The sequence below is a fragment of the Rissa tridactyla genome, chromosome 6 (assembly GCF_028500815.1).
Source record: "Rissa tridactyla isolate bRisTri1 chromosome 6, bRisTri1.patW.cur.20221130, whole genome shotgun sequence".
Classification (NCBI taxonomy): Eukaryota; Metazoa; Chordata; class Aves; order Charadriiformes; family Laridae; genus Rissa; species Rissa tridactyla.
In genome coordinates, this window is record NC_071471.1 from 23776506 (window position 1) to 23804305 (window position 27800).

The 27800-nt window shown below is 42.0% G+C and overlaps 1 protein-coding gene across 2 annotated transcripts in view; it reads right to left on the bottom strand.

Annotated features, from left to right (window-relative positions):
- The window catches only part of PID1 (phosphotyrosine interaction domain containing 1), a 90216-nt gene that overhangs the window by 51039 nt on the left and 11377 nt on the right, over positions 1-27800 (bottom strand). For both annotated transcript variants that reach the window (XM_054206852.1, XM_054206853.1), the window contains exon 2: positions 3838-3984. In XM_054206852.1, coding sequence (XP_054062827.1) covers positions 3838-3984 — 147 coding nt within the window. The remainder of the gene's footprint in view (positions 1-3837; positions 3985-27800) is intronic.

A 27800-nucleotide genomic window follows, 5' to 3' on the forward strand; every position in this document is an offset into this window, starting at 1 on the left:
TTTCTGGAGATACTCCAGATTTTCAGTTTCCATCTGGTGGTACTTAGTGCTGTGATAGGGGAAAAGGAGGTTTCCAGCTGAAACACAAGAGTGCACAACATTTGACATGAAAGACCTACAAAGCAGCAGGACAGCCATGGTCTAATCAAATCCTTAGGATCTGAACAAGGATGGACACTTTTTTATATACAAAAATATGAATCACACTCATGCCTGTATACGGAAACACGTTCTATTTAAATAAGAGCAAATTAGGAACCTGTGATTCAAAGTGTGGTTCATCTAGGAAGAAAAAGACTTATTCTCACTCTTTTTTGTCCTTCCCCAACACAGGGTGGTTTAGCTTAAGCCGAGACTTGCCATTTACAGGTATACAATAAGCCCGATGGACTTTTTCATTCTTTGGAGCAGCTACTGACCATAACACTTGATGCGCCAGCATTCACAAACACTACATCTGTCGCAGGGAAGACGCAAGACGCACATGGGTGCTCACCCGCACCTGCCAGAGAGGTGACAACCCTCTGGGCACGGCATCCCACTGCCCTGCCCCGGCAGCCTCAGCTGGAGGAGGACAAGAAGCTGTGGTTCCTCAGGGGCCAAAGACCTGCCTCTCGCCTAACGTACACCATGGCTCAAATGAAAGCAAACAAAACCTCAGGAAAAAACAAGAGTCCAAGTGCTTTATTGTACCCAGAAATCCTTTTCTGTTTTAGGCTCTCTGCTGAGTGGAGCTGCGACAGTCCAACCCCAGGGCGCAGGGCTGTCGCTCCCCATTTGCAAACAGGACTGGTGGGGAAAGGAGGGGAAGGGGGCAAGAAGGTGCCCCTTGGAAATTACAGCCTCCAAGCCAACCTCTGTCTCAATGACCAACCAGCAGCACAAACTCCGAAACATGTGCACCTAAAGTTCTGTGCTGCAAATCAATGCAAATACTATCTGTTTCTCCTGCTTGGTGAAATCATGGCCACGAGTCGAGAAGGGTGGGAATGGCGACAGCGCAGCCAGCCCAAGCAGGCAGATGTAGACATGCAGTTAAGAGGAGGAATGAGTCTTAAGCCTTCTGCTATCAGTAAAAAATATATTTTAGGAAACACCTAAACACCATCAGATCTGGAATTGGGCGGGAAAGTGAAGCTCTCAGAATTTGTTCAATTATTTAACCTTCCAGATTTTTGGGGGGTTGCCCCTAGATTACTTCAAGCAAGACATTTCTCCGCTATTCTTAAAACCATCCTATTCAATTACAGAATGAGATTGGATCTCAGCAAGAGTTTTGCTTCTTCAGGATGCAATAATGCCAAATGAAAGAGGAAAAAAAAAAGCCAGTCTTGTGAGGAAAGGACAAGGGAAAGTGCAATCGCATAAGAAAACCAATGCCCAGACCTCTGAACAGCAAAGCAATTGCATGTGTCAAGTTCCCATAACATGATGGTGCCAGCTGAGGCTTATGTTAAAACTGTGCAATAAAATTAGATGTCTGGAGATGTCAGAAGAATGATGCTATCTCATTAATGGGATTACATAGAAAAATTGGAGGGATTTCAGTCGAGAGGAATAAAACGATTAAGGATCAAAAGAGTGTGACTCATGAAAGAAAGTAAAAACTGGATGCTGTGCTCTTGCCTGAAAAGCCCGTGTCTCAGAACCAGAGAGGAGGCTCAGTGGTACCAGCAGCACCACAGCATCTCCCCCGTTGCATCTGGAATAACAGGGACAGATCAGACCACACAGAGCGAAAAGTCGTATTATAAAATACTGGCTTTGTTATGGCAACACTATTATCGTATCACTCAGCAAGGAACTAATAATCAGAGGGGAAAGAGGAGAGGAAGGCTAATTACCTATAAACAGCTGGAGGATACAAGCCCCATAAGAGAAGAATAAATTTAGTCAGAAAAAAAGAGAGTGGAAAGAGAAGGAGATTGTGACCAGAGAGACTGTTAGAGCCTTTCAGTTAATGACTGGAGAGGATTTCTTAGCCATAAGAACAACAGATATGTGGAATCATCTTCCCAAGGTGGGTACTGGAAATCACAACTGCTGAATCGTCTGAAGATGGGCTGGCCACCACCCCAAAAACACCACCGTAGGATTCCAGCACTGGCAGGAGGTGAACTAGCTACAGGGGGAAGGGGAGAAGGAGAAACAGTGCAAGCAGGAAAAGGGGAGCATTGTGGCAGCAGATGTTCCCAAGTCACCACTACTATGTTACATTGCAGGAAAAATAAATGAATAAATAAAAGAGATCTCTAAATATAGAATAAGATTCTCTTCACTGAGGGGGTAAACATCTCTCCGCAACCCATCTTTTCCAATTGAAGGACTGTAGGTTAAGCGAAAAGGTTCATTTAAATTCTATACACACTCACAGAGATAAACTGATTTCAGAAAGCATTATTATGTCTGAACTCTCTCTCACTAGGGGTGAAAGCCAGATACTTTGTGAACCATTTTTATGATAGCTAGTATTCTCTAAAAATTCATTAGATGTCAACGTAAAGGACAAAAGACACCACCGTGGAAAAGCAGATGCTAGGAGCTACCGTACAAAGCATATTAGGGTCCCTTGCCCTGCATTCCATCACATCAGCACAGGGCAGCACTGCTTCAACACACAGCAGCAGTCTTGTTTCTTGGCTAGTGTGACAGGCAAGAAGTCAAACAAAAATGACACTTCCCAAGAAGAAACTTCGCTGCGGAAGTGCCAGAGCTGGAGGTGCCCAAGCAAAGCCCTTCGGAGCGTGCCCACAGCCCATGCCATCTGTACAGTATACCAAGAGAAGCAGGGGAACACACCATGAAGCAATTTCTTCCAACCCCATCTCACTTACATCAGATCTTCCAACAAGGAAGAGTGTGTGCACACACGCGTGTGTATACACGCTGGCAGGGGAGGGGGCTAGGACATTTAATTGCACTTTGGACCTTATCCAGTACATGTAGCATCAGGCAATGGCTCTCCTAGAGCTGACACATTACAGAGCGGTGGAGGCTCAAGCCCAGTTCTCTCCATTTTCACCACAACCCTCGAGGGTGGGTGGACACTCCTGACAAGTGACAGCCTGGACAGGCGAAGGGGACTTGACTACCAAGCCCCAACTGGCAGCACCAGCCAGACTGGCCCCCAGCTGAGTCTGCAAGGCTGCCCATGGCTCTGCAAGGCTAGGCGAGCTCTGCTACCAAGGAAAATGGCTCCAACAGAAGGTGCAAACAGAGCAGATTTGTTTGCTATTTTTATATGGTTTCTTACCACAGAAGAACACACTCAAAGCTCTTTAAACTTTGAAGAAGAGCTTTTTCAGAAGCTGTGCTTTGATGTTACTGGGCAAATTCATCTTGTTGCTTAAGCGAATCAAGATCTAGCAGTCTCTCCTCTGCCCCCCCCCCACCTTTTTAAAAAATAATAATTAAAAAAAAAATCAACCTTGAGTTTTAATCTGCTACCCTGTTTTCAGCAGGTGTATCTCTCTGTTAGTACAGATTGCTAAATGCAACTACATGGCATTTGTCCCTTCATCTCCCATCTCAGCACTAGCATTTAGAGAAACAGTGATGGTGTGTTACGAGCGATGTTCATTGCAGACTGTTAGAAATTCTCCATGACATGTATTGTGCCACACAGCCAAACCCTTTTTTACTGAAGCCCAGAATTTCTCTCAGAAACATTCAGTGCCTTTTTTTGATTTACAAACCTTATACTAATAGTAGCAGCTAACGGGGTTTCCAGAACAACAACAGTAACCATGTTGGTTATTATGGGCTCTTTAGAGTCGTCACACACACAGAGAACGTCTTCACAATGGTCTCATTCCTTAAGTTTATCCTCCCAAGTACCTTGCATCCAGCGTGAGTCCGGGTCTTCATAAGGGGAGTTGTGGTGCACAGCTCGATGGCTTCTGGTTCATGGAAGATCACTGTCGGGAGAGGTTCCTTCCGAAGAGTTAGGACATTCAACTTAGTCTTTAACATGGTCTGAAAGTGCTACACAGAGAAAGAAAAGCAATTATCTCCAGTTCTAGTGCAGAAAAGTGAGAGTTAATAGTTGGACATATCTGTGTGTTTCACTTTCTGTTCAGTGCCTTAGAAATTTCCATGGGGAGAGTTAACAAGTTCTCCAACTTAAAACAGTGAATATACATTATTACTATTAGCAATGTAGAGACTGTTTTTAATTTAATAAGATATATACACACAAAATGAGAGGATTCATTAGAATCCATGTATAGCCCAGAAAGGATCTAAATTCAACCTCTGATCACTCCCAGGCATATTATAAAACTATTCATAGATTAATGACCATATGAAGAGAAGAAAAGGGGATCAAAGACCATTCAAAGACCTAGGGATTCATCCGTTCTCATTTTCTTTCCTCTGTACTTAAAGCTCATCCCATTGACCTTTGTAGACGTTACCGTTCCCACTGAGCTGAATGCCTCATCCGTTTGTCTTTAGCATGTGAATTTTAAATTCTTTTCCTGTGTAAGCAATAGTTCCTGTAGTCTCTAATGTAAATGCCACTGCTGGTACTAACCAACAGATGTCATTCAAAACTTGTCACTTGCTGTAACAGACAAGAAAGAACTCCCCAGGCTTGGGTGAAGAACTATCCAAGTAGCCAGTAATGTCGCTGAACGAAAAAATTCTCAGCAATTGCTTAGAGTGAAGAAAGCCAATCCTTGAAAGATTTCCAAATCAATTTTGTGGAATCAGGGGAGTCAGAGAAATTTTTTAGCATTTGCATGTTTCTTTGAACTGACCTTCATTTGAGAAACTGAACATTTTTGCTTGCTACTACATATCTAAGGGGGAAAATATGCAGATATGAAGCAAATCAATATAGTATTCCCAGCTAGTAACATACTGCAGCTCTGTCTAAAAAAATACGCATTTATTAAAGCTTCATAACTTGATTCTTATAAATCAGCAGTTATTAGACATATGTGCAATGACTCCAGATTATTTTTATCCAAACCAAACCATTTGTTCTGTCTTCTGATGGCAGATTCTTAACTTGTTTTGCAGTCACCCCTTTCCTCAGCCTCCCCTTCACTTCTGCAAGGCAGACAAACATCACGGGATCTGGCTTGCAGAAAGATAGATGCTAAGTGATTTCCCAGAACTGTACAAAAAGTCTCTATCAGAACTAGAAAATCAACTCAGGTCCTTGCTTTTCAGTCCTGTGCTTTAGGTGAGGAAAGTGCCTATTAAACATTTTATTTATACACAGGGGATGAATCAAAAATATAGATACTATACTGTTTTAATATGGATTTTTGTGGATTGGAGTATTTCATTGAAAATGCATGAGAACTTCTTGGAAATAAAATTCCTACTTAATTCATAAATGCTTTATCATTAGCTAACTGAAAGCCTGTTAATACACTTCTTAAACAGTTTAATCCTTTGCTCATCAGTGTTTAGGTCTAATAATTGTTATGATATTGGATCTACAGCACCTTAAACATTCTCATAAGCATACTCAAGGCATAAACGCTAACAGCCTGTGAAAATAGTATTGTCTTCCTACCTCACACGTGAAGTTACAGCCTGTTACAGCAATACTTTAGGGCCTCTGTGCTGTTTGTGCAAACATTCAAGTTTCCACCCCAGTGAAGTACTGTATTCATATTATTTTTTATCTGGCTTATGTTACACGTTATCCCATTCATTCTTTCAAACACAGCTCCAGAAAAAAAAAAAAAAAAAAAAAAGAAAAAGTACTCCATTTAAGATGATTGTACATTAAAGAATATTCTTTGACACATGTTTCTGAAGACAACAGAGCTCTTTGCCAGCTAGGATTACTAAACTCCCTGAGAAAACCTATTTCATTTTACCTTTCAGTTGGGATTAACAGCCTTTTGTTTGGAGTTTCCTAGGCTTCTCTGGTGAAGTCGTTAGCAAAGGCAAAACAACAGATAACCAGCCACGACGAGTGTACAGCAAGCTCAAAGTTTGAGATCCTGAGTTTGAAGGAGCACTGCTGGTTACCAACCGCAGTGCTGGGCTTGCTGGTCCCACTAATTGCTGTCTACTACAACTGTAGTTCTCTATTAGCTTGCCTTGCTTTTATATATAGGCTCTAGGTCTGCTAACTTAATGCTGAGGTTGTATTTCTGGAGGAGAAAATATGCAGAAGGGAGAGGGTGCTGGAGACCCGCCATGAGCAGGTCACAGCAATTCCCTGCCTGTGACCAGCCCTTTTGCAAGCACAGGGAAATACTGCCTCCAAGGTCTTCTGCTGCCTTGTGTGTGCAGGGGATGGGAGAGGAGGCAGAGGTGGAAAACTTACCTAAATGTATTTTAACATGAAGTTGTACTATTTTGCTGGTGGACCAATTTTGTATTAAACCAGAGATAACGGTTGCTAAATATGAGGTTGAAGATGATCCTATCCTCGCATTTAACTTCTCCCTCCCTGTGTGCTGAAAGAGCTCCGTTTCCGTAGATGATCTGTTTACAGAGGTTCTCAAATAAAGAACGGTGCTTCCATTAGATACTCAATAGATGAAAAGACTCCATTTAGCCCCCCTGAGTATTGAGCTTGGGCCTTCGAAATGGTTCTTCTCCTCTGCTAGCATATCTATCAACTTCAGTTGGACTACTGACAGAGAGAGCAAAATTTGACCAAAATGAGGAAAGCTATGACAACGATGTACTTTTTTTTCGTGTTTTACCACATATACAGTCTTAAACAAGGACAAGACTACTCTCTGCCTTACAAAGGCAATTCAATACTTGTACGAGCAGCAAGTTGGAGTGGTTGGGTGCCAAAAACACTAGAGCACAATTGGCAGCAAACAGATAATTAGTTGCCAGAGAAGTGCAGGACGGATTGGGGGTGGACACAGAAATAGCCTTTTTCTTTGGACTGCATGGCTAAAGCAGACAACGCTGCATTCCCTCCACACAGGTCATATGATGGCTGCCATAAGAAAATCAAGTCTCTGCCAGGAGACATCACGCAGTGAGCCCCCAAATAAGAAAGTTATTTAAACACATGCCTAACTTTCACTGTGTGAGCAGTCCCAGTAAAGCACACGTGGGTAGTCAATGGGATTATTCATGTGCTTTAAGCCAAGAACAGGATAAAGTGCTTCGCTGAACCCATTTCTTAGTTTCCACTCCAAACTGGCATCTCCTGCGGAAACTGTTGGCAAAGGCTGACCTATAACAGTAGCCAACGTATTTTTTGAGAAGAGGCATTGGCTCTCCACTGCTGCAAACCCAGAATATTTCTTTAAAGTGCTTTAAGTTCACAAAGTTCTTGAAAAGCATGACTTTAGCAATTCATTGAATAAAGGTTCAGGGAACATTATACCATTCACATTTCATGTGCCAGAACCGCTAGGTTCATTTGGTAGTTCTTATACTTGAAATCATCACAAGAAGAGATTCTTAACCGGCACAAATATTAACTGCACATTTTTATCCATTTAGATGGTGCTACTGATACAGACTTTACGTTTTTAAAGAAATGCAAGGAGCAACATAACAGTAAGAAATTGGCAGCAGGTTTTAAAATTCCTTGAGCAAATAAAACAGCTTAATTGCCAAAGAAAGGGTCAGAGCTGTAATTAGCATTATATTTTCCTACTTGCTGAACATGAAACCATTCAAAATAAAATTTAAGTAAAGCCTCTAATAACATCAGAAAGTTATCTTAATACAAAATCATGGTTTTGCTTATTCAAGGATTCAAGTTCCATCATTTTCCTTTGCTTAGTTTACCAGTCTTGACAGCATCCTTTCCCCCTATAATAGAAAGCTGAAGGGTATAACTGGTAGCCCAAACCCTTAGCAGGCCAAGACTGTTACTACAGAGCTACAATACATATTTTCCTTCTTGGTGACCTTCAAAGTGCTCCCCATTTCAATGAAAACCCTGTCATCACTAACCCTCTTAGCTACAGGTTAACTGAACGTAAGAATCAATAACTTCTAAACTGTTTTCAACATATATTTTGTTATCAGCTCAACAGTCACGCATTAGCTCTAGAATAACTATTTCACAACATTCAATTTGCAAATTTTAGGTGCTGTGTATTTAGTCCAAGCACACTTGCTGTTGCTATCAAAAGTAAAAGTTAACATCGTTTTGGTTTGGTTTAGTTTGTCAGCAAAAATACAGTGACTTCCACAACTCAGGCCAAATGTCTTGAAGAAAACAACTGTGGCTCTATACAATTAAACAACCCTTGGAGGAGAAAAGTATGGACTGACAATTTGTAGTAATAATGCTTAACACTTCTGTACAGCTCTTCATCTTCAGGTCCTAACTAAACGGTCACTGCTGTTCACAACGTTGAGTGTGACTCGCTCAGCAGTCAAGCCTGGGCGAGTGGATCTTTTCATTTTTATGATGGAAATAAAACAAAGACTCAAATTCAATAGATCAAGAAAGGGTTATATATTGGATGTAAATATAAAAAAAGCCTTCAAGACAGACAGGACTGTAACACATTGTAATCTGTATGTCAGCAACAGGGGATGAGCAAAATTAAGACAATTTACAGGCTAATCGGGTTTCGACATAGTGAACGTAAGTAAGAAAGTCTTTAGCACCTCAGCCCTCAGCCCCCATTATCTCTTAACATCAGCATTACGACCAACACATGACTGCAGAAACTGGCATCATGTTTCTATATGACCTGTATTTGGCCAAATTTTGCCAAAGACATGCATTGAGTGTAAATCCCCAAATGATAGGATGTTAACTTCTGAAAAAAAAAAAAAAAAAAGAGTTATTTTAAAAGTTCAAGGCCTCTGAAAGAGGGTTTTGCCAGAATGAGAAGCAATCCTCTGTGCAGCTCATCCTGCTACAGCACCTACAAAGGAATTCCCAGATGAAATCCATGTTACAGCATCAGCAAAAGATCAGTCGCCGGGAAATTAAAAAATAATGTCTACAATTTACTACTTCAGTTCAAGTACTTCTTCTACCTTTGAAATCCATTTAGTTCTGGAATGAAACCAAAACTTTTCAACAGCATCCCACAGCAAGACACAGCAGCCTAGGAGGGGAAAGACACAACCAAGTGCAACGAACTGCAAGAGAATTTTAGAAAGTCCAAGTGTCCCTTTTCACCTATTCCCAGTGGAATTTGACTGTGAATGTATCCAGTCTGTAGATACAAGACTCCACTCTCTTACTCTTGATCAGAGATGAGAACATAGTAATCCTTCAGCAACGTGGTTACACCGTCAGTGACATGAGCAGGGCTGGGACCTGAGGACCATCCCCATTCCACCCCAATCCTCTGGCTTTTTGACAAGAAAAGAATTCTGATACTGTTCACACAAAAACTGTTCCATTTCAAGACTTTGTTCTGTTTAAAGCAAATGCTATCCAGTACACATAAATGTCACATCTGATCCATTTCTTGTTAAACAAATATTGCTAATACAGTTTAAATACTTTCCCCTCCCCCATATTAAACTTTACTGTGCTGTATTTATTTACCCTTTACTAGCAGTTCATATAAACATTGTACTGAACACAACAATAAAACCTTCTACAGAGGGGATGGAAGCACCTATCAAAGTCAGAAATCATCCCATCAGCAGCCTGCTCTGTAACACAAAACTGACTGGCACGCACAAATCCAAGATCATGTCATGACTCTTTATACTTAAGCAGATCCGGCTCGAGTAATCTTCTTGAAACCAATCCAACTCCAGAAATCTGGTTATTAAAAGCCTATCTCATCTAGCATGTATGAGAGCTGTATTTTGCCAGCCTATCAAACTAAATCCATTCAATCTCTTTCAGGTAACAGACGCTACTTAGGTGAAAACGCAGATAACTATGCCTGAACGTACATCTCTCGATTGCAAAAAAATGGCAAGGGCCACGAGGGGACGACAGACTTGCCTGCAGGTGCCCTGTAAGTAGAGGAGCTTGGGCAGGCCCACGGCGTGACTCAGCATGGCCACCCTCAGGGCACGACATCCCCAAGGATCTCAGGGGCAAAGCATCTGGGAAACACTGTGCCACAAAAGAACAAAAAGGCCTTCCCTTCGCCACCCCTCCACGTGACACCTGCATGGTTGCACATTAGAAACTGAACCAGTGCCTGCCACTACTTCCCCCCTCACATTCCCTGGCTCCTACCAGATAGCATAGAGGAGAGATGGGGGCAGCGGGGAGTGTTTGGCACAGAAAAAAGTAATCTGCATTTACCAGGGTAAACTCAAATCTGTATGACCGGAGACTGTGCAGAAAACAGCATCAAAGCAAGCACGTCCTGAGACCAGGGAAAGGAAAGCACCAGGAGAGGCAGAACCCGTCACGCTGCAAGCAATGCTCCCTGCTGCCAGGCACAGAGACCTTCCTGCACTCCTCCTGCCATTACTGAACATAACAAGGCAGTCAAGGATAAAGCTGTGATAGAAAAACCTATAATATACAGAAAAAATGGACAGATGAAGGGAAGGGGGACACAGGACTGCAGATAGAAAAGCAGGACAAGGACACAGGGAACCTTTTTAGGATGGCAAGCCCAGCTGCAGTGCATGGTACAGAGGAAACCAAAATCAATCGAGTGTCAAAAAGCCTTTCAGCAAAGATGCTACTGGATCTTTACATGCAAGCACTGAGAGTTATTCCGTCTCACTCTAATACCAGTTTCTTGGGGAATATTCTTTGTCCTGCGGTGATAAGACATATCTCTTAAAAAAACACACAACTATCAAGATTTCATAAATAAAACTTGCACTCCCTATCGACAGCCTGGATCACAGAGCTGCCTGTGTGATGAGACTCATATTGCCTTGTTTTCTTACAAGTTTAAAGAATTTCTATTTCCTCACAATTTAATTCATGTGAAACGTTTTGTTCTCAGACCCTGTGTACTTTGAGTTTGCTCTGGCTGGATGCCTTCATTCTGTTGCCAAGCTTATGCGATTCCAATCAGCAGGATCGCTGCCCAAACAAAACACAATCCCAGATACAAACACCCTCCAAACTGCAGGGAACTTCAGAGCCAGATGAGAATTTCATGACTGATCCTCTAACATTTCTCTATGCTCAGCCAAACTAACCCCCCTGACCAAAGCTGAATATACAGGATATTCAGAGACTAAGGTCCCAGTTTAGCTGTAATTGCTCAAAACCTGAAGTCCCACTATAGAGATCCACATCAGAATAGGAAGGAGTCAGTATTTCAGAACACTCATAATCGTGAAAATAAAATAAGACCGCCCTAAAACATCAGTGGAGGAGGTAAAAGAAGTCCCAGTACTACAATAAAAAGTTCTTTGATCAGTCTCTACATTACAGTACCTAAATTCCCAGTTCATTATTTCAGTGGAAATTAGGCATGTGGATGGAAGATGAATATCTAAATATGTCTGTTTCAATTTGGGCTTTTACAGTTTATTATTTACTGATGACTGTTAAACATATTTTGAAATGAGTTGTAGTTTCCAATGCCTGGTGTGCATGGCATGTATTTTATACAAGAAGAACATTATTTTAGCACCAATAGAAATAAAGTATAATGACTTCCAACAACGTATCAACTGAGCCGCTCTCATAAATAACTGCTTCCCAAACTTTTGGCCTCAAAAATCAGTTAACTCTCAAATTTTAATAACTTTGTCACGACTGAACTAGCTCTCATTCCACCCAAGCCAAATTAACACGTAGCTGTGCTCTGTATTTTATTAAATGCAATAATTGTAAAAAACATTTACACTTGCAGTAAAAACTCTGCCTTTTTCTTCCATCCTATCCCTGATGATGTTGGTCTTCAAACTATATTCAGAAGCCCACCAAACAAAACCAGCCTGGGAAGCCCAGCTCCATTGCAGAGCACTGAAGTTAAATAAAGTCATGCTTATTATCTGCTGTACATCTTCTCATCACCAGAGCAGCAATACCTCCCCAAAAAGACTGTGTCTGTGTGCAAGCCTGGAATTTTAAGCTAGATTGCAATTTCAAAAGTATCAGTATGCCAGGATTTCTCTGTGCAATACCCGTACACAGGTATTTTTCAGCCCTAGCATTTTTCAGGAAAAATGGCAGCCAGAACACAAGCCCAAGACAAGAAAAATTAAAAAAAAAAATAGGGAAGAGTGGAAATAAATGAGGAAATAGGAGCTGACAAGAAGAGAAAGAACAAAATAGGACACGCAGCAGCATAGATATGTCAAGTTCATTCACTTTGATTTTGAGCTGACCTCTCAGCTGCCTTCCAACATATTTTTTCCCTAACATGAGTTTCCAGTAGATGTATTATCTGGTATAGTTGGCCCAATATTAAAACAATGGAATCCTGCAGCATGAAGGCGGCTGTTGGTTTTTCAATTTGCTCTTGGAGGCTTTCCAATAATTTCTGTGTCAGAGGATGCTTTAAAAAGTTCTTTCTCCTTACTCTGTGCCTGGCAGAGCAAGCCCATCTCATACAATACCTGCCAGAACAGCCACTGCATTCCCCAACACAGCCCTTGCAAAACCAGGATTTCACTCTCTTGCTCTTCTCCTTCAGTTTTTCCGATGAATCAATAACTTGTTAAGCAGTTATGTAGTTCAGTAAGCTCTCTCTTGCCTTTTTAAGACTTGTTCACTGAGACAGGGATACCGACTAGATGACATAGGTGCCTGCTACAAACAGGGAATTTGCCCCCATTATTTGCTAGAGGTAACATTGTGCCTAATACTATGCAGAAACCAAGGGTACAAATTCTTGCCAAAAATTCTGATGTATTGCTTAAATATAAACCCAACGAACTTCTGGGATAAACCTAACAAATACTTGTATTTACAGATACAAGACAATGAGAATCCATTCCTTTCTCTAAAGCTGTCCTTTTTATCACTGCCTCCTCTGATGCTAATTTACAGCACTGCCTTTGCCAGGTCTGAAACACCCCCAGGATTTAAGCCTGGCATTCTTGAGGGTCTCCGAGAGGGGGTCCTCCTACTTCCCATGGACACAAGCCATCTCCAAGTGAACAGACCTGCTTCTTCAGCAAGTCAGCCTTTTTGGAAAGCCTCCATCAGGGTGCATCTGCGCAAGCCGTGCCGAGGGCAAAGAAAGCAGCCCAGTGGCTTTAGCCTTCCCTCTCTCCACACATCCCCCTGAGCACCAACAGTACCTGCTCCACAGCATCCCCAAGAGAACCATCTCTGGCCAGCACTGCTGTCCCATCACATGCACCTTCCCAAGGAGACTTCCCCGGCCCCAACTACAATCACAAGCATTTCATCTCCTGAAACATTACTCCCTTTGTGCCTCCATCAGCATATTATTCAATATTGGGGAATTCTGCCAGGATTTATGGCTATACAAACGTTTAACCAGATGATGCAGAATATAGACAAAATTTGGGTGCCATAGCAGTGCAAATGCATAACCCCTATCCTCAGGGGACTTCACACAGTAGGTCTTCCCACTTTTTAAGGCCATGAATAAGAGCAGCATACCAGACAACCTACATCAGGAAAAAGGGAGTCTACAGAAAGTGATCAAAAATACCCTTCTACAAAGCGTCTCATTAATTCAGCAAAGCTTTAGAGTTGGATAATTGACAGGATTTGCACCAAGAAACCTTTACAAAAGAAAATCAAACCAACTCATTTACATTCCTGTTTCTCCTGCAACTACCTTATTAGTTAAGCTGAGCTAAAACAGGCAAAATTACTCTACTTTTCCAGTGCAGGATGAATCAAGTGAAGCAGCTGAGGATGATACTCCCCTTTGCTGGATCTAACCTATGGCACCCATGGGCAAGACAGCCTGCTCACATCCATGTCATCCAGATATAAAGGTTGAATCTGCATGGTATTCTCAAAGTTTTTCAAAAGTAATTAATCTTTTCTGATGCTTCCATTTTTCTGATTTTCAAAGGACAAGTCCTTAGCACTCGACGAGAAGGGAGATCAAGCTTCCAAGTTCTCACAATTTAAGCACCCAAATCCAGAGATACTCAGAAACTCCAGCTTCTCTGTAAAACCTGTTTCTTCTTCTTTATTTGTCAGCAAACTTCAGATAATTTTGCAGAAGCCTAACTAATCCCTCAGCTGAGTATAAAGTTTCAAAATGCTAGTGATTATACACATATCTATGGTCCTTAGAACAAAAAAAAAAAAAAACAACAAAAAAACAAAACCACACCACAAAAAAAAAGGCAAATCCCTCCAGAAAAGAAATAAAATATGCACCATGAGATTCAACCAGACGCCCTTATTCCCCCAAGGCATGGTTAATACACTATCTGCCAGTACATACGGGACCAATTAAAAAGAGCGAACTCCTCACACAGGCATTGCAGCGTCACTCTGGAGGAATCCACAATTGATTAAACAAACTCAAGTAATTCCATTCTGGAAACACGTGCTCATTCATACTCAAATCCCAGTCTTTAGGAATCCCATATGCCATGAAAAAAAAAAAAAAAATCCCTGCTTCCACAGAAATCTGTGGCAAAACAAATTTGAAGTTCAACAGGAACAGAACTAGTCCCCATCTTTACTGATGCTTTACATGTGCTACTGCATGTGCCTACATGAAGAATTATTACTTTTTAGAGTAGTAACTGAATCGCTTTTTCAGTCTTATAACTCAACGTCGTCAATGAAATGAAGATCATTGAATCATGGAAATATTAAACTGCTTAACTAAAGAAAACAGAAGAGCTCAAAACTATCCAACATTCCCTTCCATCAAGGCCAGCAGAATTGGAATACTTCAGGTCTGTACAAGGATCATCATTCAACCACTTTACGTTGTGAAGGCTACTTTCTCTTTTTCCAGTAATTACACTCTCACTTTTGCCCAGCCTGCTCCAAACTTTGTTTGACACAGCAATGACAAGTTTTCTACACAGAAAACAACTGCAGAATAAACAATCCTGCAGAGCAAAAGACAAAGAAGAACATCCTTATTCTCAGTACAGCCTCAACTTTCTTCCCTCTTCCTTTGATGCTGACCACCTTAAACACCATCCATTCTCAGCCACATTACAACTTAAATAATTCTACATTGAAAAAAGACAATCAAATTTGAATCTGCAAGTTTGGGCTCAACTTTGAGAAGTTGCAGAAGAAACATGAATGTAAATAAGAGGTGGTTTGGTTTGGTTTTTTTTATTAAATGTTTCTTGGTGCAAACCCTGTCAATTATTGCAAACCATATTTTAAAATGCTAGGGGAAATGAAATAATATAAAACATCAACATCCAGGGAAAAGGGCCTGGGCTGTTAAAGCCCTGAGCTTCTCTAGATGCAGATCTAATATATATTCCTATAATACAACACGATGGAATTATTCTGAATACTCATGACATTTACAGTCTCCAGTGTACCTGTGTCAGGCAGCTAGTCAAACACATGTGAAAGAACCAACAAAATTAAAATAAATGAACTGCCTGCCCAGCATTTCCCCACTGTCGTCTTCCTTTGCGCTGTTCAATTTAACTTAAGAGCATTACTGATGTAGTTATTTCAGCGTCCCTCAAAGCACACAGAGCTGTAATTCTACAGGAGATGTTAACAAGGTGGCTTTTATCAAACTTGATGCATCTGAAATCTAAATTATTTACCCTGAAAGAGAAGGGAGTGAAAGAATTTAGGGGCCTCTGATAAAATATTAAAATATTGAATCTTGTGAATACCAATTAGTCATTCCTCTGGGGGAAAAGAGTTTCAAGACAAATATTTCTTTTAATCAAAAAAGGCATGTACTTGGCTGAAAAAAAAAAAATCACTTAACTGTGATTCAAAATGTTTAAGCAGCTTTACAACTTCAGTCCTCTATAATTATACCAAGACTGCTAGAAATTCCACTTTCACAATCACCACAAATAAATAATTGTCAAAATAAATCCAGTAGATTACCGTGCAAAAATGTGTCTTCTACAGCTTAATCTTGCAATAATGCTTTTTATAGCATGTCTCTCTGCCCAGACTTGCAGCTTTTGTTATTTGCATTTTGACCACTAAGCACAAGGGTTATCAATCTTACAATTCTTTTTTTTTGTACTTGAAATTTTTCATGCTGCAGCCCTACCAATGGCTTCTCAACTATGCTTATCTAAGCTATTTGCATATATAACAGCCATATAGTTCTTTCAAAAAATCTCCAAGCCAAACTAAGTTATATCAACAACAGTAACCTGGACTAAAGACAAAAAGGGGGGGGGGGCAGGGAACCCCATTTCTGAGCATTTACTGATATGGCAGTAACCAGGTAGAATGCAAATATGAGGCAGATGGATGCACGCACACAGGAATTCATTACAGCTGCTGAGATCCTCAAGGCTGCCCACTGCAAAGCTTCTCTGCCTACACACTAGTCAAGAACATTCAGGACAAAACATTCCACATGGGCACAAAGTAAGGCTTTGCCTTTAGGTCTCCACTTGAGAACTCGGAGGGCGGTCAGAGCCGAACGCTCAAAATGGACATTTTCTTCCTTCAGGTTGATTCTGAGCTAGGTGACAGGGGGCTGTTCTCTTGCGTTCCAAGTGTTAGCATTATTTAAAGGAAAGTCTGTGAAAATGTTTGTACTGTTGTAAAGTTACTTGGGAGACCACCGCAACTAAACGATTTTAATTTAAAAAAAAAAAAACAAAACAAAACACAAAGAATGTAATTTCAGTCCAGAAGTAAAGCTTGAAAGAGATAACCTCAAAAGTGGAAAGTCTGGGCAAGCTGTTAACTGAAGGCATGGGTTTTGATAGGGAACTTTAACTCCATGTCAATTAATCACTGCTAGTTTGCCTTCAATATACTGACCTTTAATCCAACTGCACTATTTTCAGTCTTGGGTGGCTTTAGTAGAAGGTTATCCTTGTTTGATTTTTATTTAATTTTGGATCCCAGGTTTTCTACATGGAACAGATTTTCAGATGACAGTAGAAAAGCCTCTGAAATAACAGCAGTCAAGTTTTGCATGCACAGCTATTTGCACAAGCCAAATCTACAGTTTTACAAGACAATCAGCTAGATAAACATCTGTCTGCTCCATTCTGAGCAGCAATGAGCGTAGGAGACCTTTGATCATTCAACAAAGCCTGTTCCCTCCTGGGTGACATCCAGCAACCACCATAATTGAAGTGCTCCAAGTTTTGCCTTTTCCATCTTTAACCACTGGTTGGGTATCACGTGCATCTCTGTGTCATTCACACCACAAGGAGCACAACAGAGAAAATCAGAGGTTGAGGAGCTACAGCATCTCCCTGTAGAAACAGGAACACGAACTAGCAGCACTTTCTGCTGTTCAAGCCAGGCGAGTGTATGCCATAGTCACCCATAAAAGACAGCCATAGGTTTTGACTGTGGCACAATGAAAAAACTATACAACAAGCGCATCTGCTTAAACACTGATTTTTAAAAATAATTAATTTCATAGAATCATAGAGTGTGTTGGGTTGGAAGGGACCTTTAAAGGTCATCTAGTCCAACCCCCCTGCCGTAAGCAGGGACATCTTCAATTAGATCAGATTGCTATTTGTAGAAAAAAAGGTTAGAAATCATTTGAAAATCGTGATATTCCATGCAGTACTCCATCGCTAGTATGGCGATTAACAGTGAACCAGCACATGAAACAGGGCTGTGGTTATAATCTATTTTCCCTATAGCATCTGTAGAAGAGTGATTAATTCCAACTCCTGCCCTACGACATGAGCACTTCCACTTTCATGTTTTATCACCATTATAGTCCGAAATAAGCAGGCTCTGGTGGCTATCACTGATATTCCCAACCTGCCAGAGTAAAGCCATTCCTGAAGCAGATTTGGGATTGCCTTTTCTGCTTACACAGTAGACAAATCACAAACGCAGTTTACTGTGAAGCTGCCAATATTTAATAGTGTTTAATGGTGCGGTACGTCTCTGAGTGGGAAAAGGGCACAAGCACCTATCTAGAGAACAAATTAGTTCATCAATTCCATACAGTTTTGCTCCTTGCCTTCCTCCCTGAGTGTGTGCTGCTGTATTGGAGAGCAGGGGTAACATGCAGCTTATGGGCTAGGTATTTGCTGAAATACCATCTCAGGCAAGACAATTCTGAAAACAGAGTAAGAAACAAACATACCATTGAAGAAATAACACACACAGGACGCAGAGGTAAGTCTCAGTGATAATTTGGCAGAGCTACCTATGGCAACCTCTGCCACCCGCCCTAGGTTGCGTAAAACACTCCCGGGGTGTTGTTGCCCCATAATAGGTTAGACTGCAGCTAGCTCAACTGCCCCCCACAGCCACTTCATCATCACCACCGTCAATTGTCACAGAGTGGAGCTGTCTTTCCATTTATTTAGCTGTACGTATGCACACACAGCAGAACGAACAAGCAATACAAGGCTCATTTTTCCCCAGCCCATTTGGTTTGGAAGAGATTCTTCTCCAGTTCGGCGCATGAAGTGCTCTGGCTCCAGCCTCCTTTCTGTTTGGCACACAATCAAACTGTATTTAGAGGAAATCTAATTCTTCTATGAAAGTTGCATCTCAATAAATTGTGTCTTACCTCTCTTCCCTACCCACATTCAAGGGGAGAGAACACTGCACGGCTTCCAAAGCCATTCCCATTTCAACATTACTTTCCATCTGTACATGTTTCAGCTTTCAAAACCGCACTCAGTATGAAAAAGCAGCACAGCAAAGAAGCAAGGTTGTCTTACCATATTATATTCACTTAATAATCATAAGCAATTTCTCAGAGAAGTCCTCCAGGCACAGTTTTAATGTTAAAGCAATTCTTGCTTCATTTTACCCATCCACTGATGCAGAGCTGATAGCCCAGCTCATTAGAAAGTACAAGGCACTATTTCAAGAAATGCCATAATTTATCGGGCAGAGTTTAGTCACGCTCCACACAGCAGCCTGGATGCACAACACCAACTGCCTCTGATACCTCCCGAACACAGCACTGAAGTCCCTTGGTTTTGGGCTCAGCTGCCCGCAGTGCATGAAGTCACAGGGCAAAGATTCCTCCTGCAGTGATAAACACATCATCTTCTACCTGCAGTTATTCAAGAGGCTTCGCTGCATTTAAAAATGCATGAATCCTGCTTGAGTGATAACCCTTTCTTCTTGTTAAGCATTGGCACCCATTTAACCTGCTATAAAACTCATTACAGGAAGGATGGTTGGAGAAAGGATAAATATTGGTGCCTACAAGAAAGCTGTGGAGGGGCTGTTTGCAAGGGCATGTAGCGATAGGACGAGGGGCAATGGTTTTAAACTAGAGCAGGGTAGGTTTAGATTAGACATTAGGAAGAAGTTCTTTACAATGAGGGTGGTGAGACACTGGAACAGGTTGCCCAGAGAGGTGGTGGAGGCCCCATCCCTGGAGACATTCAAGGCCAGGCTGGATGAGGCTCTGAGCAACCTGATCTAGTTGAAGATGTCCCTGCTGACTGCAGGGGGGTTGGGCTACGTGACCTTTAAACGTCCCTTCCAACACAACACATTCTATGATTCTATAATATTGCAATAATTTTTTGGAAACTTTATGATATTTACATAGCACCAAAATTCACCCATTAGTTTGATTAAGGACTTGAGTCCAAAAACAGTGACAGAGCCCTCACTGTGTGCTGCTGGACATCAGCTGTTGGTCAATTGATTTGATAGCCCAGTGTTAGATCCCACATCTGGACCGTGCAAATTGTAACAGGCAAAGCAAGGAATCATTACCTGGGATGAAGTTCAATTTAGTCCCCAAATTATTCTTTTGAGGGACTGTGCTTCATTTCTCACAAGTGCTCCCCAACATACAGTGGATATCAGTCTTTAGACTCACGTAAGATGGGAACGAACCACGTCTCCTACCCATCAGTAGGCTTCCTTCCAAGAAAACAGGGATCAGAAGAAAGTGGTAAATCCTTCCCAAGCCCTCATTAGGAAGGTGTATATTTGGGATCATACAACAAATAGGCAGCCAAGTAATAAATCCATCAGGAAACTCAAGTGATGGCTCTGCTAAACTAGGTGCCACAGCCAAGTGAGACACTGCAAGTCCAGAGTACCTTCCTGATCTACACGGACTCTGCAAACACCACACTGCTCTGCTTAAGGCTTTTTGTTGCTTTCTGGAAGAAAACCTTGTATTTGAAATAAAATCCACTAGAAGGAGATTAACTGCCCTTAAAAAATACTTAACAACCTCTTTGCTTGTTATCAAGTGGCCCATACATATGCCAGATGAGCGCTGTAGACGATGATAATGCATTAAATAAACACTTCTGTTTAAAATCCATAAGCCTACTTATGACTAGTTTGAGACACACAAATATCTACAAGCTTATTCAGTTCAAGAATCCTCTGCTCTCAAAATGTCCATTCAGCAGCCCTGCCAGATACTGTTTCACAATACTACAGGCTCACTTATTCATAAACAAATCATTAACATTCTTGACATAAATCCATAGCGTACAACAAATCCCAGCTATGATAGTGTTTTACTACATTTGCTGTGCCCATCATGAATGGGACTTCTGTTTTCACCAAAAAAAAAAAAAAAAAAACAAAAAAACCCCACCACCCTCAACAAATAAAAGGCAAATTATTCTCTGCAACAAAACCGCCAGGATGAAATGCCTATGCACAGATTACAAACTAATTATCAAGTTCATATAGTAATAAACCTGGCGTTCGGATAGTGAAATGGGCTGCCACAACTTATGGAAGAAATTTGCTTGTAAGAACTCAGAAACTCTGACGGTTAAATACACCATTACAGACTTTTAAAATTTCCTCAGCTAACAGGGAAATCTTTTACACATCCCCGTTTCTCCACACACGGGCACAGGAATCATCTGAAAAGACCCTTCTAAAGCCCTTTGGCATTCACTCCCTGCCAGGGGTTTATTTACAGCCCTGGATCACAGGGTTTCAGACAAGCCCCCAAGTGACCAAGGCCCATTTTTTACACACATACATCACAGCTTAAATTGGACTAATTAAAATGAACGGAATAGCTTAACAAATGCATAAGGACCAGGCTGCTTATTCTCTCTGAATACACTCTACATAGATAGATAGCACAAAGCAAGAGCTTAAATCAGGGTTTCCCAAAAAAACCACACACAGTCCACAGGTAAAACCTCTGCAGGTGCCCCAAAAAGGCTCCAGCACACAGGCAGCATCCCCACACTGAGAGGCATGGGGAGGACGGTGGGACAGGATTCGGGATTCCCTGCCTGAGGTTGGTCCGCAGCGGAGGGGACGTTCCCACAACACCTCCCAGGTCAGACCACACATTGGCACACAGCAGCCAGCCACTGGCACCAGCCAGGCGTCAGCAAAGCTTCAGAAATCACGGGGTTAAACCCTCTACCCTTAATTCACTAATACATTCCTTGCCATATTTAAAGAATTAAATGCCTCCCTGAATGGACGTATTCAAGTAATTAAAAAAGAAAACAAGAAAGAGTGGAAGATAGTCAAACTTTCTACTGATGCTCTTGGCAGATGAGAAATACACTCACAAGAGCTGGACTTCTCCCTGGATTGATAAACATAAAGCAGACTGCCTTCTGTGCCGGCTGCCAGCTCAGCCCAGGGAATAAAAGCTGCTTTCAATTCCGGAAAAGACACATGTGCGTTGAAACCCTGAATGATTCGCAAGGCCTCAGTCCTGCAAGAAATCAGACCCTTCCTCACCGTGCGGCACACAGGCCTGTGGGCACTGGCAGCTGCTCGCAGTAGGTAAAAATATGCATATGGCCAACCTTTTGCAGAAATGAGACCTTTGTTACTGTAAATACACAAACTTTTATAGCAATTACACTACAGCATTTATTAGGGGCAAGCCTCCTCTTTTTATTATTTCGATTGGCACAGCTCTTCCATTTACAGCTTGCTTTCGTTCCAGGTTTGTGATAATTTCACTGCAGTACACTCACATATGAGTATATGCAGCATGAATAGCTGGCGGTCTTCAGGTCTGACCTACTGAGGGATGTTCTGCAACTCAGGAGGGCAAGTTTACAGGATCTGTTTATGGTCTGTCTCTGTACCCAGCCTTCAAAAAACATTTCAAACCTATTTTTGCCAAAGAGCGCAGCTACCGAAGAACCACTGGTGTTGTCTCACCTGGCTTTTGGTACCACAGAGGTCACTGCCCCTAACAGTTCTTGCTTTCACCCCTGATCTCCCAAAGTCGTAACACATCTGTTAGTACGGAAACCGTCACGGCTGAAAGAGTGCAAAGGATGAATAAATTTAGATCTTCTCATTTGCCTTCAGGTTTTCTGAGCATCTCAGAACCACAGTTTTAGATGTCTGAGACAGTAACAGGTAAAAGGCAACTTAAAAAAAATGCACCGACAACAATTTAAGGCAGAAAATCATACGTCTATAGAAAATGAGGCACTACAGAAATCCCAGACTATCACTCAGCTCAAGGGACACATGATTTGAAAGAAGGCAAACACAGCTCTGTCAGGAATCAGCAAGGAACTCAGGCAACAAGTTAGGCAGTTATTTGCAGTATGATACAACAGCAAAACAACACTGAACCCTTAGTGTAAGGACGCACGAGAAGATGGCCATGCTGCTGAGCCACCCAGAAGCACCCAGTTAGGGAACACACGGCTTTGCTGAGCGATGGCCGGGAGAGGGCAGGAGTGAAAACAATGGAGTAAGCCTGGAAAAGTCCAAGGGGAAAGGGTACTCACAATTCGGAATAACTTCATGCTGCTGAGTTAGGAGCAGCTCGGGGTGCATGCAGGACAGCTTGCTAAGAGGGAGCGATGCCAGCGAAGCCCTGCCTGCAAAGTGGCAGAAGCCCCTATGCTGGCCCATGGAGAAACACAACTGGCACAGCCAGAAGACAACAGCAAAAATCCTGCATTAATGGGGAGGCCGAGCAGAAATCCTGAGGACATATGTGTTTGCAACCTTTGATTTCTCCTTTTCTGGAAACACCAGTATTGCTAACCCCAACCTTCCTTTGCTGCCTGGTGACGGCATAAAAAACATCATCTAAGCTCTACAAACCACCAGCTGCACGTCGCCTGGTGCTGCTAATGGTTGTTCACTAATCGGGTTTAGAAGCTGAAATAAATGCTATGCTTTTGTTTCTAAAGGCAAAAGCTGGTCATCAAAACATGTCTGTTGGTGGCTGTGCTCTGAAACATGTCTCATGGCAAACTCCCGCTTGCTCTTGCACAACTGTGTGTGGCACAGACCCCACGCATGGCACTCCAGCAGCCACACCGACCTCACCCGCCTATCCTGCCATACACTAAAAAAGAAAAAAAGAAAAACGGGAAAAAAAAAAAAAAAAACACAACAACTAAAGCACAACCCTCGGGCTCCTGATCCAGCAGCAGTCGTCAGTATTTTAACAGCTATTTCAAACAGGAGCAAAGCCAAGCCTGACTCCTCAGATTATCCATTGCAAAATCCCAGCATTGGTGTTACCAAAAGAAAAGATCAAACGGATTGGCTCAGACGGACTGTTATTTCTGTACCTATGTTTATTAACACTTACGTACATAAAACTGAGAAAAATTGAGGAAGTGTTAGAAAAACACATAGTGCTGTTAACCACAATGGCAAACTAAAAGTATGTACTGATCCTTTCCTTCGGCCAGGAAATATTTTCAAGCTGTTTCTTTTACAGCTAGTCACTGGGTAGGAAATGCTTTTTAGACAGAAAAATATTTTCCTTTCCAGAAGACTCCATAAAATCCACGCACAGAGCACAGCGTACATTTTGATGAGAATTAATTACTTGTTTACCGTGGTAGTTCAATAGACAGCTAATCCCCACACATCGTCTGAACAACTTATTTCCTCCAGTAAGGGAAGAATGGTCAACAGAAACAAAACACTGATTTTTAAAAAAGCAGAGGCAAAGCACTGGCAACGCATCTGCAGACTGTAAAAAGCTGAAGAGTGACATTTGAGGATACAGCAGGATGTCCTTTGTGCACCTTCCCATTTTTTCCTAAGTGAAGGTATTCCAGAATAAAACATTCACAAATATAATGAAAATGAGATGTTCTAATATACAAAAATAATGTTCTAAGCTATTAATTCTTAAGAGCTGTGGGCTGTAGCTTATCATTATCATCTAGAAGCGAAGGATGGCTGCAGCAGTCGATTCCATTTCTCCCCAGTGACTAAATCATGTACTAGCTAAATCATTCATTAATGTCAAAGGCTGACATTTTTCAATTAAGACAATGAGATTCTGGAGGCTCTGGCTATCTGAACCCTGTTTGTGCATACTCTTTTACCAATTAAAAATAAGAAAAAAAAAAACACAAAAGGAAGCAATCTGACAAACTGATTTTACTTACACTAAGTACTAAAAATCTAGCAATAATCCTGCCATATTTCTGTAGCTACATACCAAGCGTAAATATCTATACTAGTAATCACATAGTGTTAAGGGTTAACAGGACAATAATGGAAACACGCACATTAGAAACTGAATCTCACTGCCCCTTGTAACTCTTCAGCGCCTCAGATGAGGACCCAGCCTTTGTCCATCCAGTATCTCGGCAGATGTGAGGTCTGGCTGCTCTGGGAGGAAAGGGCAAAACAGCCAAGAGAGGTAAACAAGGAAATGCTCACTCGCATGGCAGGACATGGGCAGCCTCCCCACCATCCAAAGTGCCCTGCTGATCCTGTGCCAGGTCTGAAGGAGAAGGACACACCCCTTCAGCACCAAATACTGCCCAGGAATGGAGATAAATTCCACATCTTTGTAAATACGACCCCTGTAAGTGAGCATCCTGCCCATTAGAACAATCACTATTAACTTCCAGTGGAGCATCTATAACATAAGTGCTGGTAGCAACTCCTATTATTTTTTTTAAAGCCATCTCACATCCACTCTTTAAAATAATTCTTTATATTGACCCACTGTCTTGGGGCGGGGGGGAGTGGGGGGGGAGTACCCACAAAAAATAACCACCCCACATTGAAAGTTAAGGTAAGCTACACAGGGTAAAACTTCGAAAACCCATAAAAGTTCAGTAAAATCAAGTCAGAGAAATAACATAGCATTGGACTAGTTGGTCCAGACGTTACTGAAGAGCTGGCCAGACTTCACACACTTTCTTTTTGCTTTGTTTTACTTACAATTAGTTTGCAATAGATGATGATTAGCTAGAAAAGGCACATTCTCTTTTGACCTCCAAGTATACAAAGCAGAAAGGCATTAAATATTTCCTAGAGCAAACCTTGGATCTGTTCGCAGGGTGCAGTTCACCACCACGTGGGATAACCAGCCTCGGCAGTAATCACTGTGCAGCATTTACAGCACAAACTCTCGCTATGGAGCCCCTTTCCTCCTGGTCAGACGTATCAAGGCAGGCAAGCGACTGGAGACACCGAGTAACACAGCAGCCTCAGGCAGGTGCCTGCCTCCAAACTCTCTCCCAAAGCCTTGTTCAAAGGCTGGACCCGCACAAACAACGGCATATATGAGAATTTTACAAAGCACAAGATCACAGCCCAATTCTCTATGACGGCGCGTGCTGCCAGCCCAAACTCCCTGCTCAGCTGGAGATCTGGACTTTAGCATCTCTGTACCCTGTTCCTGCCTGTACACAGGAAGAATTAGAAGGGCCAAAGACAGTGACTATGACTGCCAAGTATTGTGAATCACCTGGGCAAAGCAAGGGGCGTTATTCTGGCATCAACAGCATCACACCCGCTGTTCACCTGGGAAACATCACTGCACAGCGCAGAGGATCTAGTGCACAACGTCACCTTGGCATCACTACCACTGCAATCGCCTTCTTTTAGGAGAAAAAACTAATTACATTAAGGAGGTGATTACATGGTTGAAAGTCATTCCTCCACATCCAGGGAAGAATAATAGGTGGACAAGCTGTGCTGTGTCAGTTTGTTCCTATTAGAAAATACTTGCCGAGTCCCCCTGAGTGGTCCTGACATCCCTGCTCCCTCCCTGGCCAGCCGATCCCGCTGGTCTGATACGAGGTGGCATTGTGAAGGGAGCCTTTACCTGCTCCTTTAGCAGAGGAGGCCTAATAAATGCACTTTAATAAAACTCTGTCTTAAATAAAACTGTACTGCTGCATGTTGACACCTTCTAACTGGGATGCTACAAAGACTGCAAGTTTTCTGAACACTCTACTACCCAGCCGCAATCGCCCTGTGTCGACGGCTCTGCAGCACAGTTGCAGTGATTAACAACGACTAACTTTGTTATCTGACTCCTCAAACTCACAACATCACTTTACTATCTATATGGGAAGTCATGTATGGCACTGTAAGGACTAAGATATTTTTAAAGCAAATGTTTCAGTCTGATTTTATGCAGGTGTATACCAAGTTGTAAAACTCAGTAAGGAGGCCAGATCGAAAAACCTCCCAGGAAGCTGTTTAATAAAAAAATAAATAAAAGTATTACCAGATAGATTTTGGGGTAATAGGGAAGAATATGACAGCACTTTCCTATTGTCCCACATATGGTTTTGAGATTAAGAAAATGTTGGGAACAATGTCTTTTTTCCCGGGATGAGGCAGACTGCTCTCTAACCTCAGCTCTGTAACAACGGTTGCAAGGCAAGAAACACTTTTTTGTTCCTGAGAAATGCTTGGGGGGGGCGGGGGAGGCAGAGCAGGCATTTTAAACCCTTTGAAGAAGAAAATAAGTTTTCACAAGGCAATATGAAAATAAGAAAAGGCCTCAGAAATAGACTGGATTCACAAATGAGAAATATGGTTTTCAGCTCAAAACTGAAAATATTTGCTGAAGCTGGGCACGGGCTGCACACTGTGCTGGGAGGCGGCTGCAGGCACCGTGGGGCCAGCAGCCAGCGATGCTCCGAGCCTGCTCCCAGATCCTCTCTGGGATCCACGGCAGCCCCTTATCCAAACAGCGTTAGGGCACAGTCCAGAATGACTTCAATAACACATGCTTTCCAAAAAGAGTAAAGAGAAACGTTCAGTTCAGCTCTCTCAGACACTAAATCTTTTCACATGTATCTACTCTTAAAAAGAAAAAAAAAAAAAAAGGAAGAAAAACAATCGGGTAAGATTTGGATTCTTAAAAACACATGAAGTAAAAGAAACACAAAGTAACTCCACTGGCATTAGCAACAGCACTTAAATTTATACCATTACCAAGATCTGAATTTGAACCAAAAAAAAAAGACCCACATATAGACTGGGGCAAAGTTTATCCCCAAGTGAACAAAATGACATCCCTTTAGATATTAATGGTTTCTGAAATTCTCTAGCTTGATACAACGTTAGTGATTTAAATGCCAAACCACACTCAGTTCGTTTATCTTGGAAAGCTCCACATCCACATAAGAACACCCTCAGACCATAACAGAGGAACAAAAGGTCAGGCTGTTATTTCCAGAACCAGCACAGTAAACTTCAGAACAAACAAGGTATGGGCATTTCCCTGGTCAATGCTGCCCACTGCGTGTGGCAATTTTTCTAATATTGTGAAAGCAGCATGAATAACTTCTAATGTTAAGAAATAAAAATCCTAACCTGAAAAAACAATATAAATGCCCTCTGAAAATAATTTAAGCCAACCAGAAGCGAGCTGTTTCAATGCAAGGTTTCTGCAGAGGGGGCTCCTGGGCCGTGCCTGACCCCAGACTGCTCATGGACCTCACTGGTCCCCAACTGCTGACCTGCTCCTCCTACCCCCAGCAGCTCTACATCTGTACAAAGCATTTTATATTAGTCCAAAGCCTCCTTAGATTACACCTTTCTGACAAATGTCCCCGGATCCTTTCACCTATACAGGCCTCGCTGCCCCACACAGCTGGACTCCTGCTCTGACCTGCCGGAGCCCAGTCCCAGGCACAGAAAGCCAGTGGGAGCTCATCTGACCGCAGGG